General features: G+C 56.4%; 6 protein-coding genes across 6 annotated transcripts; 2 read left to right on the top strand and 4 right to left on the bottom strand.

The window, feature by feature from the left end:
• Nucleotides 1-503: 503 nt before the first annotated feature.
• On the top strand, nucleotides 504-782 carry CLUP02_17447 (uncharacterized protein; the record flags this gene model as incomplete). Its single annotated transcript, XM_049296357.1, has 1 exon — nucleotides 504-782. The coding sequence occupies one exon, from the start codon at nucleotides 504-506 to the stop codon at nucleotides 780-782; it is 279 nt and encodes a 92-aa protein (XP_049137581.1).
• Nucleotides 783-2,000: 1,218 nt separating this feature from the next.
• On the bottom strand, nucleotides 2,001-6,118 carry CLUP02_17446 (uncharacterized protein; the record flags this gene model as incomplete). Its single annotated transcript, XM_049296356.1, has 4 exons — nucleotides 2,001-3,981; nucleotides 4,037-4,939; nucleotides 4,997-5,619; nucleotides 6,035-6,118. 4 exons carry the CDS (start codon nucleotides 6,116-6,118, stop codon nucleotides 2,001-2,003), a joined length of 3,591 nt encoding a protein of 1,196 aa, XP_049137580.1.
• A 663-nt stretch (nucleotides 6,119-6,781) lies between these two features.
• CLUP02_17445 (plant Basic Secretory protein) lies at nucleotides 6,782-7,747 on the top strand (the record flags this gene model as incomplete). The annotated part of the gene is made up of 1 exon (XM_049296355.1): nucleotides 6,782-7,747. The coding sequence occupies one exon, from the start codon at nucleotides 6,782-6,784 to the stop codon at nucleotides 7,745-7,747; it is 966 nt and encodes a 321-aa protein (XP_049137579.1).
• A 333-nt stretch (nucleotides 7,748-8,080) lies between these two features.
• On the bottom strand, nucleotides 8,081-9,235 carry CLUP02_17444 (uncharacterized protein; the record flags this gene model as incomplete). The annotated part of the gene is made up of 1 exon (XM_049296354.1): nucleotides 8,081-9,235. The coding sequence occupies one exon, from the start codon at nucleotides 9,233-9,235 to the stop codon at nucleotides 8,081-8,083; it is 1,155 nt and encodes a 384-aa protein (XP_049137578.1).
• Nucleotides 9,236-9,456: 221 nt separating this feature from the next.
• Nucleotides 9,457-10,569, bottom strand: CLUP02_17443 (uncharacterized protein; the record flags this gene model as incomplete). The annotated part of the gene is made up of 5 exons (XM_049296353.1): nucleotides 9,457-9,690; nucleotides 9,750-9,914; nucleotides 9,966-10,054; nucleotides 10,173-10,285; nucleotides 10,343-10,569. The coding sequence occupies 5 exons, from the start codon at nucleotides 10,567-10,569 to the stop codon at nucleotides 9,457-9,459; spliced, it is 828 nt and encodes a 275-aa protein (XP_049137577.1).
• Nucleotides 10,570-10,653: 84 nt separating this feature from the next.
• On the bottom strand, nucleotides 10,654-12,272 carry CLUP02_17442 (uncharacterized protein; the record flags this gene model as incomplete). Its single annotated transcript, XM_049296352.1, has 9 exons — nucleotides 10,654-10,927; nucleotides 11,114-11,223; nucleotides 11,248-11,501; nucleotides 11,531-11,558; nucleotides 11,649-11,707; nucleotides 11,772-11,838; nucleotides 11,912-12,057; nucleotides 12,126-12,172; nucleotides 12,232-12,272. The coding sequence occupies 9 exons, from the start codon at nucleotides 12,270-12,272 to the stop codon at nucleotides 10,654-10,656; spliced, it is 1,026 nt and encodes a 341-aa protein (XP_049137576.1).
• Between the last annotated feature and the right edge of the window lie 17 nt (nucleotides 12,273-12,289).

Below are 12,289 nucleotides of genomic sequence, written 5' to 3'. Positions count from 1 at the left end.
GATAGATGCAGGCATCATGTCCCGACTACAAGCTTTCAACATGGGGCCCGCCAGCCCTCCCGTCAACCGCTCAAATTCCTAGAATTTTCACCGACGCGGGCGGGATGCCGCAGGGGACCGCGTAATCCTCGGCCTCTGCAGATGCGTTGTCCCTTGCGAAACTCGAGCATTTCCGCGCTGGTCGCCCATGGACACTCCTGGCCTACTCGTCCAATTTTGGACATTCAGATTGCCGATCACCTCCCTTCTCCTTGAGGACTTTGGACGGTTTGCTCAAGGGACGGACAACCTCGCGTCGCGTAAATTCAAGCAACGGGGATAGCACATGGCGTTACGGGATGCTCAAATGAGGAAACGTGGCAATCGCCAACTCCAACCATAGGGGCGTCACTGCACGTCCACAGTGTCATCGGTGAACCGTCAGCTATAATTGACATGTTTCCCAAGTACTCGGGTTCGCCGCACACATCCAGCCGGGCCGACCAGATCTACTGCTATCCAGTATGTTAGTCCAACAGCTGCGGCTGCTTCTGCAAGTCCCAGAGAGCCGTGCCCAAGGATCAGCACGGCCGTCTCTCATGCGGCCGGCCCTCCCACTTCCAAAAATCTCAACGCCGCCGCCCGCCCGGCAGCCCGTAGGCTTATTCTCCGAAGTTGCATTTCCCACCCGGGCGGGCCCCCCTTTCACAACAGCAGTCGGAGTCGCCGCACGTCATACGATTCCCGACCTCGCCGCAGCTCCAATGCAAAGACTAAGACTGCCTTTACACAAACGTGGCTGAGCGTCAACCTTGTGATAGAAATACCTAGCGGAAGACATGAATCTTTTCTTACTACATAACGCCATCTTTTCCAAAACCGAAAAAGGGGGACTTTGCCTCCTGGAACATCCCTCACAACCCAATACCCCCCACGATCCGGGGAAGCCCGCAAGCCCTCGTCTTCAGCCAACATCCATGCGCCCGCCGTCAATGCCTTTCTCTCCCATCATTCTCTCTTTGGCCAAAGAAATAAAACCCATCAAACAGAGTTTCTCTGACAGGTCTCCCCGCGTTGCCCGCGCCCCCTTGTCCAGTGGCGACATGGCCTGACAAGTGAAAGTGGTCTTAGTCAACCTGATGCAGGCATGCTTTTTTCCATCTTCTTTTGTGTTCAAGCCATACCCTGTTCCGTCCCATGTTCCCCCTTTCCCCGATGACAGTGGCCGTGGATGCCACGGAGGAAATCTCCTCCGTATCTGGGCATCCGTGTCCGCGAGCCAACCAACCTTTGCCAGGTCGGCACGTCAGCGCAGGTGATCGCAATGCTCTGCTGCACACTCAGCCCTAACCAGACCTGACCTGATCTTACCTCATCCTCCCATCTCTTTCTGTCTTGAACGCAATGATACCCTTGACCCAGCCACGTCTCCATCAAGAAGCCAGCTGCGCCCCTCCCCTGCCCTGCCTCATAAGAGAATGAAGAAACCTCGCGCCGGTCTCGGGCAAACACCCCCTTCTAAACCGGCCCGAGGAACTTGGCTCCGAGACTCGGGCATCCGGGCGAGAGCAAAGTCAGCATCAAGTCTGGGCTGTGCTGCATAATACTACTCAATGTCTCTGGAAGCAAAAAATGGCCGGACCATAAGAACAGAGAGGCCACATAGCAGGTCGAGAGAAACGAGGTTTCATCAGAATAGAATAGAAAGTATGTTGGTACAGTACACAGCTTATGCCGAGCAGCTACAAAGAAGGCATACAAGAAAGGCTTCCAAAATGTAAAATACGCAGAACCCAAAAAAAGAAGAACCTCGCTTTCGCCTACAAGCTCGGCCCTCCGTATTCTTTCCGTTGCCCAGCCCCTTTAAGCAAACAATAGAAACTCCATTTTCACTTGTTTTTTTGAGGCCCATGAGGTATTACCCATCAAACCACCCACACATCCCGACGCCGTTTTCCAACTCCTGCAGCGATACCGTATCTCTTAGTGGTGCATCGACGTTCCTCGAGGTGCACCGGTACCTAGGCTCCGACGCTGCTCTCCCGCTGATGCTTCGCGATATAGTACGTGATGAGATTCTTCGGGTCGTCCTTGGCGCCTTTGATAAGCTCCCAGAACGGCGCATCACCAATCCGCGCGTGAAGAGCAACGCAGAGTTGCACAGCGCCCATGCGAACACCAGAGTCCGTTGACTCGAGACAGCGGCCAGCGAGGCCGGCAAGCTGTGCGAGCTCATTGTCTGAGGGCGTGAAGCCAGTGCGCTTGTCGAGAAGCTCCTTGAGAACATGCAGACCTGTAGCAAGACAGCGGCTGCCCTCGATCGTAGTGTCCTGCTTGCTTTGCAGAAGCTTGGTCATGACCACAACGATCTCGGGCGGGTCTCCGAGAGCTACGAGCTCTTCTGCGAGGAGCTCAAGACCGCTGACAATGCGAGTGCGTGAGTCATATGCGCTGCGCGTTGATACGAGAGACTCGAGGCCACGTGAGACGTGTGGCTGGAAATTGTCCCGTTCCTTCTTCAGCAAAAGCTTGATGGTCGCGAGGATCTGTGCCTTGACGTCCTGAACTCTCTCCGGCGCGAGCGTTTCAAGAGGTGACTCTAGATACTCAAACAGTCCTCGAAGCAGCGCCTCGAACTTCTCATCCGTGAAAACAGCCTTGTTGTCTCTGATGATTGATTGTAGCTTCCTAAAGCCGTGGACGTCCAGAGACTTCGCCTTAACTCTCGTAACACCGCTGTCAAGCAGTCTCGATGTCTGACGGGCTTTTTCGGGAGTCTCGGGCGTACCGTTGGCCTCAAATCCATTGCTCAGCGCTGGTGCAGCAACCTCATTCACGGGCTTATCTTCCAGAACGGGGATAGTGATATCTGGGTTGGCAGTTGTACCGTCATCGACGAAGGGGTCCTCGAACACCTTCAGTCCATTCGTTGACGCCGGCTCCGGTTCTGCCTTAGCCATCTCCTCTATAACAGGAGAGGGGGCTAATCCTCCCGCCGCAGCCTCGGCAGGAGCTTCCACGGCCTCCTCAAGCGGTGCCTCTTCGGTCTCGGCCGCTGGGGCCTCGGGTGAGGTCTCGGTGGGCGCTCCTACAGCAACCTCATCTTCAGGTTCTGCCAAAGATTGCTCGGCAGGCTCCGGAGTGGGCTCAGGAACGGGTTCAGAAGATGCTTCTTGTGCTAGCTCGGCCTTGGGCAAAGGAATCTCCGCCGCAATCTCCGCAGGCGCATCTGCCTCAAAGTCTGGTACTGTCGGCTCCTCTGTCGCGGCTCTTTGACGTCGATCCAAAGTTGGAGGCGACCTCAAGCTCCCGAGGCTCGGCACCACTAATGTAAGATCTTCATTGTTCCTGGACGGGCTACTCGTCGGGATTGTGGTCTGCATCCTCTCGGGCTTTGCAGGACTTGTGCGGGGCGAGTCGCGAGGAGAAGAAACAGATTTCGAAAGGGTCGACTTGGCGCCGGGTGACGCATGAGATGTCGCAGCACGAGGCCTACTTTGAGCTCTCCGTGGGGAGGCCTCGGTCTTCGGCCTCGTTGTGGTGCTCCTAGACTTGGGGTTTTCGGGACTAGATGTCTCGGCGGAGGGTCCGTCATGCGTGCGTACTGAGTAGGGTCCAGCCGTCGCGGGTCGTGCCGCCATTTCTGGCCTTCTCTTGGTCGGTCTCATGGGCCGAACGGACATGCCTCCTGAGGCTGTCGGCTTAGCGGACGGCGCTGGGCCGCTCGACGAGCTGGACGCCGCTTGTTGTGGTCGAGCGGGAGACAAATTGGCCATTGCAGAGCCTGGGCGAGGCGGCAACTTTTGTGATGCTGCCATTGTCGCCTTCTTCTGTGCCATCATAGTCTCACGCAAGGTCGGTTTCCCAGTGCCCATGGTGCTCTTTGACAGGCCCAGGCCTGGTCTGGCGCGTGTAGCCTCGACTTCCCTCTTAGGGGCGTTGGGGTTGTTGGGGTCCTTGTCGAGGAGCTTCTGCGCAGTCGGTTCCAGCGTATCCTTGAGCCTGTTTTTTTTTCTGTCAGCAAGATGCGTGGCAGATCGGAGCACTCTCGACTTACATATCTGCCCTGGGTGGCCAGATTTTGGCAAACACCCAAAAGGTGGCACGCATGCGCTCCCTTACACCGGGGTTCGCGTCATTGAGCCCCTTCTTGATGCATTTCTCGACGAGGTCCAGTCCTCCGCCGTGCTCAATGTGACTCTTGTGATGTGCTTCCTTGGTAAGGATCGTCTTGAGCCAACCAGTGGCATACGTTCTGGGCTGGACATTCTTATCCTGGCAAGCACCCCAGATATGCTGCATGATGCGCGAATTGTAGGTGACTTTGCCGATGATGATGTTGACTGTGGTATCTGCCTGCTGGGAAGCAATCTTCTTCGTTGCCGCGGCGAGTTTGATGAAGGTCTGCATAAGAAGCTCCACCAAAGGATCCATGCCGGGGCCAAAGGTCATGGCGATATCCTGTACGAGATTGCAGCCTTCTTTTGAAAGACTGGTCCGTAGCGAGGTGATGGCCTTGATGATTCCATCGAGTAGTCCCTTAAGACCCAGCAGGAAGGCGTCGGGGAAGTCTTGGGGGACGTTGCCGGCAATCAACCTACGCAACTTTGTCATGCTCTCTTCGCGCTTCAGCCAATTTTGCTCCGACTCCCTGCCCTCAAAGTACATCATCATTTCCCTTAGAATGTCGTCTAATTCACGCTGGGTGTTGGCATATGACGGCTCGACCTCGCTTCGCGTTTCGGGGGCTGGTGTAACAGGGCGCTCGCTCGCAACGGAAGACACACTCGCGGCAAGCTTCGGTCGAGGGGCAGGAGCGGGAGCATCGAGGCCTGGAGTCTTTGGTCGGTCGGCTGCTGTGGGCGCAAGCTCTTTGACAATGGCTTGTTCAATGGCGGGGCGGACATTGAAGTTCTTAAGCTGTCTCTTGAGGTCAGACTTGGCGGCATTGGGAGCATTCCTGCATTATATCAATTAGCGCGAATCATGCGATCGAACCCGCGTCCAGGAAACATACCGGAACAGCTCAATGACGGTGCTCTTAGCGACGTCGCGCACCATGCCATCAGCGTCTTCGAGCAACTCCATGAGAGTCGGGACGTAGGCGCGGAACTGGGTGCCGTGCTCCTGGTGCATGTTCAACAGCCAGTGCATGCTGGCCTCCTTTGCCCTCGGGTTCTTACCAACCATGGCAACATTCTTGACGGAGCGCTCGACGTCCATGGGGGCGGCTGTGTAGATGGTGGTCAGTGCCTGCGATGCGAGGCTCCTGAACTTATCCTTGGGGTCGCCGAGCTTGTCAATGACCAGGGGAAGTGTGTGTTTCGCATCCTTGGCAATGTACTTTGGCTCCTGTCTCGACAGTCTTGTCAGGAGGTGGTTGAGGGCCGTGAAGCCGGCATTGACGAGGACGGCGTGCGGCGAGGTAGAGGCGGTACGGAGGCCGTCGAAAACTTGCGGTACGAGGACATCGGGAACGTTGTGCTGCTTGATGCCGGACTTGATGCCGGTGACGTGCTGGACCTTTTGATCGACGCTGGCCTCGCTGCGGAGGATCTTCAGCAGGTCGTCGACCTGTTCTTCGGTGATTTTTTCCGCCATTCCCTGCAAAACGAGGGTTGGGCTCGGGGTGGGTTGTGCCTGGTGCGAGCAGAAGGCAGTGTCAGCAGTTGTCTGTATATATCGTGGTCAATGGTGGTGTCGTTTGTCGTCGTTGTCATCACAAAGGAAGCTTGGACGAATGAGACGGTTTGCGCGCGCGCGGGTAGGTAGCCAGTCAGGACAGACGAGCGACGGGGAGGTCGACGATGAGCGAGGGTATGAATCGTTTAGCGCACCGAGGGAGGGGAGGGGGGTGTGTGATATCGTTTGAAACTGGTAGGGCAGAAGAAAAACGCTTACAACTATGTGCAAATATGCGTTGGGAAGCGAGCAGCAGCACGGAGGAATATCCCAGTGCGAAGAATGTGGCAGATTGGGGCCGGGTTGCGCAGGTGGCAGCAGTGGCAGAATGGAGATGGGCAAAATGGGGTTGTTGTTTATGGATGCGGTTGACGTTCTCGAAACCAAACAACAAAGGGGCATCGCAGGTTGTCCCGTGCACCAGCAGCGCCCAGCAAGCCCCAGCCCGGGCGACCATTGGCTGGGGGTTCCGCTCCTGCGGTGTTGCGGGACGCTAAGAAAGACCGCGCTAGGTCCTTATCCGCTTATCGTGAGAGGGCCCTGAGCAGTGAGGTGAGGGGCGGCCACGGGGCCCGGACCCTTACCCCTGCAGCCGCGGGGGAGGCACGTTCCCACCCAAGCAGCTAAGCACCTGAGGTACGTCCCCCGATCGGGAGCTACAGTCGCCTGTCATGCTGCACCTTACGGCGTATGGAACAGGGTCCTCCGTCAAGATGATGTGGACTCGTGGAATTCCTGTTTTCCTTCCCTAATCCACCTCTCGGACATAAAGGGAGGAGCGTTTCCTGTTTCTATGCAACCTCTCGAAAACGAGATCGTAATGTTAATTATATGAGAAACACTGGCGTGTAGTACAACCAGCATCCGCTTCCGCATGCAGCTACTTATCTTACCTCAGGCGTTGAAACTCGAGCAAAGTACGGATACCTGCGTCCCATTACAGTGATCGAAACCACCACTACCTCACGCTAGTTGGCTAAGGTAGGTACTCACGAAACCAAGGTACTCGGTAGCTCCAACAGGTACCCTACCTAACTTCAAACTGTCCGGATCCGTAGGGCACATCATCTCGAGCTACTGCGTCCCTCAAAAACCCCCCTCGCGGGTCGCTCTCTCCCAGATGGTCCTCCCACCAAACACCACGCCCAACCCTGATCCCATCGCCATCTTCCTCCCAGCCATGTCATCCGCCGTCCCAGAATCAACACCAACCTCCGAGGCACCGGGCCCGGCCCCGGCGCCCCCAGCCGCCACCCCGCTCCCCGCCCACCTCAAATCATCATCAGATCAGCAACCGCTAGCCCCCGCCGCCGGCGCCGCCAGCAATCACCCCCGTCCCGTCCCGGACTTTGCCCTCCCCAAGCTCCGCCTCGAGATCCGCGACCTCAACGACCCGGCCGCAGCCCACTTCCTCTCCGCCGTGAACGCCAGCACCGCCCTCGCGACCGCCGTCCGCTCCGTCCTCACCCTCCTCTACGAGTCCCCCTCCAACCACACAACCCACGTCCCGCCAACCCGCTCCGTCACCCTCATCCTCCGCCCCATGGGCGGCGTCGCCTACACCACGGGCTCCGACCTCGACGACGACCACAAGGAGATCCACTTCTCCATGTCCTACATCGCCGGCATCCCCGCCGACCGCCGCACCGCCGAGATCATGGGCGTCCTCACCCACGAAATGGTCCACTGCTTCCAGTATAACGCCCACGGAACCTGCCCGGGCGGCCTGATCGAGGGCATCGCTGACTGGGTCCGCCTCAACGCCGACCTGAGCCCGCCTCACTGGAAGCGCGACGCCACCGGGAACTGGGACGGCGGGTACCAGCACACGGGCTACTTCCTCGACTACCTCGAGGGCCGCTTCGGCAAGGGCACCGTCAGGAGGATCAACGAGAAGCTTCGTACCCAGCGCTACAAGGAGAAGGAGTTCTGGACCGAGATCGTGGGCAGGCCCGTCGAGCAGCTGTGGAAGGATTACGGCGACAAGATGAAGGAGGAGGAGGCTGTGATTGTGAACAAGGACGATATTTCGGATGATGATGTTAGATTGGGAAGGATCCGAGCTGCCGACGAGGTTCCACAGTGAAGAGCTGTTCCACTACCATACTAGCGTAGACGAGGAGATACACTTCCTGTCATTTTTGGAGTTTGTTAAACTTTGATTGCCGTGGACGCGGCGCTATGCGATGGTCTCTCAGAAGGCAGACCAACAGGGAAGACACGGGATCACGGGGAAATGCATTTAGAAACTAAAGGTTTTATTTCAAGTCATGTGCCTATCCGCCCAAAATCTATTCGTGCTCTGTTTCCCAGTCCTGTTGATCCTTTTGCGCCTTTCCCTGCTATTTCCGTCGCCGTGCTTAGCGAGCTGACTGAATCAATTGTGATATACCAAAGAAAAGTTGAAGAGAAACCGCGTTCATGCGTGGACACGGGCCTGCGCAGTTTCGCTGCGAGTCTCGCTCTCGCTGACAACGCTTCCAACCTCGGACCAGCTAGCGGGAGTCATCATACCCTCGCTCTCACTCAGCACATCGTAGTAGCGGCTGTTGTCACCAGCTCTAGACGAAGCGGCATCGTTGGCGACGTCCTCGCCGGAGCCAGCGAGGGAGGCCGAGTCGGTGGGGGTGAGTTCGCCTTCGCTAACAAGCTCGGGTTCGGACATGGGTACGGGAGGCGACATGGGAAGCGGTGAGTAAAAGTTGGAGGGGCTGGACCCTTGTGCCCAGGCTTGGATGGAGGCATAGGCTTCTTCGCGGTTCTCTTGGCCAGCAGTCATGTACTCGTCGGCACCGAGCTCGCGGTCGAGAGTCGTGGACTTTTCAGATTGGGATGAAGTTTCAGAGACGTCGACCAGAGGGGGCATTTGGGCAATGGTGGCGGCAATGTCTCGGGGGCGTTCGTCGGCGTCGCGGGTGGTGGCGCTGTAAATGTCTGACACGGCCTCGTCGTGGGCGGGGGACAGGGAGCTGGGCTCTTCCATGACTGGCAAATCTTCCTGATCGATCTGGTGTTCGTCGGCGAAAGGGTTGGCGTAAAGCGAAGCGTTGAGGCCGCGGACACCCTCGGGACGGCGTCGAATAAGCCCCTCGTCGTTGTAGGTGGTTGCGCCCGTGTTGTAAACGAAGGATCCCTTCTCGCCACTCTTGTCCTCGTGCAAAAAGTCATCGAAAGATCTGCCCCGCGCTGGGCCTGGTGGCGGCAGCTCCCGCGATCCGGATTCTTCGGCTTCGATTCTCTCCTTCTCCTTCTTGGCCAAGGCCACGGCATTCCAATACAAAATCTCCTCGCGCTGGCGGCGGCGTGTCTCGTCATCGGCGTCGACTCCAGCTTCAGCCCCTCCACGGGACTCTAGGAAACCCTGGGCGTCCTCGGGTCTGTTGAACATGGGCGGGCGGTCGTTGGGCTCGAAACCCTCGCCCAAAGAGTGTAAGGCCATGGCGATGCGTCTCCGGACATCGTTGGCATATCGCTGAAGTTCTGGTGACTCGTAGATGGCAATAGCAGCTGCAACGGCAACAGACACAGCAATAATGCCGGCTGAAGCCAGGGCACCGTTGTTAACACCAGGCATCGTCAAGCGTCGAGGCAGTCAGAGTTGTAGGGAACGAAATGGCGAGAAACGGTGAGGTAGCAGGGAGCGAAACAGGTTGGTTGCAATTTTGCAAAAAGGCAAAAAGAAACAGATGAAATAGCAACCCGAGAAACGAAACTGGCAAGCTCTAAATTGGCCACGCGCCCGAACAAGTCGGGATTGCGTGGTCCTGGAAGCCATTTGCCACAGGCCTGACCACCTCAGGCAAGCAACGTGATTCGCAAGAGCGCTGACGCGGGGTAGTGTAGGTACGTGTATCCGTAGTGTAGGCTCCGAAGGAATAGCAGAACAGCAGATCGTCGGGCGGTGTTTGGGGATGCGGGCATGGGGGGATTCGGGGGAATTTCCATCCATTGAGACGGAGGGGCTGTAGGCGGTACATGGAAGCGAGAGGCGGCGACAAGGGGGTGGTTGTACAGATGAATGTCACTGACCTTTGGCGGCAATTGGCACAGGCATTTCGAGCAACCTCTGATCAGCAGGCCAAACGCACTTTGAAAATAAAGTATTGACCAGAGGTTGTAGATGCGGAAAGAAAGAGTGTGTGAAGGAAGTACGGTATGTAGGTGAGGGAAGTGGGAGGAATCGGAGCAAAGTCAAAGGAAGCGAAGAGAAAGGGAGATGGTGTAAGTGAGAGGGTGCGTTGCGTTGCGGCAGGCTGGCGACTTAGATACCTCTCTACGACGGTACCTTTCTTACCTTTTCTCACCTTGTCTCTTCCCTTCAACGGTGCGGGTTCTCTTGGGGGATTGCGTATTCCCTTACCGCAGCTTGAGCTCCCTCTCGCCGCATATGGACCTTGGTAGGCATGCCGCAGCCGTCAGGTACCTAGAGATAGGTAGGTCGGCAGGACGGCAGGCCTTGAAAGTACCTTGACGAGCGCTCTCGGTGGCCCCGTACTACTATTCTTCCAGACCCAGTACCTCTTCTGCCCTCACAAAGTCGGATCCAGGGCTGCCGCAAAGGGGGAAGGCCAGGAACGTCCAACCAATAGCCCGCTGCTGCTTGACCATACTTGGCGGGGGATCCCTGGACGTGACTTGCGTAGGGGGCGTCCGAATGGCTTAGCACCGATAAGATGGTGACAGTTTGATTCTTGGGTTGACTTTGGTACCCAGGCCTCGTGGTCCGCCTCGCAGCGAGACAGGCATGGACACTATCGTCCGAGTCCGCGGCGTGCGGTCAAACGTCCAACGAGTCACCCACCGCTTTGCCAGAGAGCCTAGACTTAGAAGAGGGCAGAGGGGCGCCTGCGCGTGCTTGATGGTCTTAAGTTGGTCCATATTTGGGGGCGCCGCCGCATGGCAATCCATGCACCCACTCACGTTGCTTGACTCCCTGAAGGACCTTGTGGATTGTGGGTTGTACTTGTTGCCACCCACCGCAAGCTTCATCACCTAGGTATTTGCTGCCAGAGCCTCCAGCTGCGCCCGGCTGGAGGAAGCATGGCGTCGTTTATTGTCTCCCAGCCAAGCTGGAGGTGAAGCCTCTAGGGTGCGGCATCCTTCCGTCGGTATTGCGAGAATGCCATCCGCGGCGCGAACATCCCGCTGGTAATCGCCGAGCGATGAGCAACCAAGCCGAGATAGCACTCTCGTGGTCGAGAACGAGACGGGCATGTCCCACAAAAAATCTGGCGGGGGTTGAGGGCCAAATCGCCCGCGTGACTCGCTAACGCAAGGTCGGTGTGCAAGCAACGGCTGTCACGATAACATGCTCCGGTACTCCGTACTTCATGCAATAATAGTTTGTTGAGCTGGTAGGGCGTTGGGGAGAAATCCTCGATCGATATAGCCTTCGAGAGCCACTCTCCTCTTCTCCTCTTGATCAGACCGGTTCTGGCGCTTCGCAGCTTACAGATCGGACGTCATCCGCCATTGTAAGATGAATGCATCGAGTTGCACGATGAGGGTTTCAGTCATTCTTCTGATGTACGTCGGTATACGTCTGGAGGAAGGCACCTTACTCTGTAATTGTTAGTGTGCTCTTACTTGAGGCTTGGTGCTGCCGCCCACCGGCTGCGGGGCGCCACTGAATCCGGACATGGGAATCCACCTTGTAGTAAGGCAGCAGGTCGGCTCCGGGAACTGTTCGGCCCCGCTCCGGCTGCAATTCCGATTTTGGTACAACCCTGTCGGCAGAGCGGCCCAACGACCCATCCGGAGGGCCAAATCAAGAGTACGAGGTCCAAGAAAACGCTTCAGTCTTGCTTGATGCAACTTGCTCGCGGCACAGCCTAGTTCCCCTGCCGACAGTTGATCAGCGACAGTTTACCATACTTCAGTGGCCGTGATCCACCGTCCTCAATCCCCCGTCCTCAATAACATGAGAAACTCGCTAAATGGTTAATTTCTATGGCTAAAAAAGACACGCATACTCGTTCGCAACATACTTCAGGCCAAGGATCATATCTCATAGCGCCCTGCTCGTGATATTGCAACACCTTTATGGCTCGAGGTGAATGGTTTTTATGTAGATATACTCCCAATTTGCGCGTACTAGTGTACGTACTCACTGAGATTATGTTTCATGGAGTACTGGCTGGAATCCCCAATCTGCTTGCTAGCGAATCCTGCCGAAGACTACACCTGAGCAGCCTCACCAAGCGAACGCCAAAGATCTCCATAGACGAAGACGCAAATAGTAACATTAGACTTGCCAAGCAAGCAAGTAGCTGATTCTGGCTGCAAGGATACTGAGCTTGAGGTTTTGTACATTGAAAATATAAGACGTGACACAAACAGCGTTCCAGCGTTGGCTTTTACCATGTTGGATTCCAATGTGAGGGGGGCAATCACCGACTTTCAGAAGAGGTTGTAAAAGGATGGTGATTCTGGCAACCGACATTGAATAAGCTTATTTTATGAACTCAAGTAGCCGTGCTGAGGAAAATCTGCGCCGAAAGTAAACCAAATGCTGTTTGAGGAGTTCTTCAGTTGTATATCGTCGAACAGCACTTGTAATATTAGCGTCACTCACCGCCGAGATACACCTGGGTGTCGACAACTTCATACATACCTCATATGTACGTAT

This window comes from Colletotrichum lupini, chromosome 10, assembly GCF_023278565.1.
Source record: "Colletotrichum lupini chromosome 10, complete sequence".
NCBI classification, from domain to species: Eukaryota; Fungi; Ascomycota; class Sordariomycetes; order Glomerellales; family Glomerellaceae; genus Colletotrichum; species Colletotrichum lupini.
Note: the sequence above shows the minus strand (reverse complement) of the source record. Positions and strands in the feature narration are given on the sequence as shown.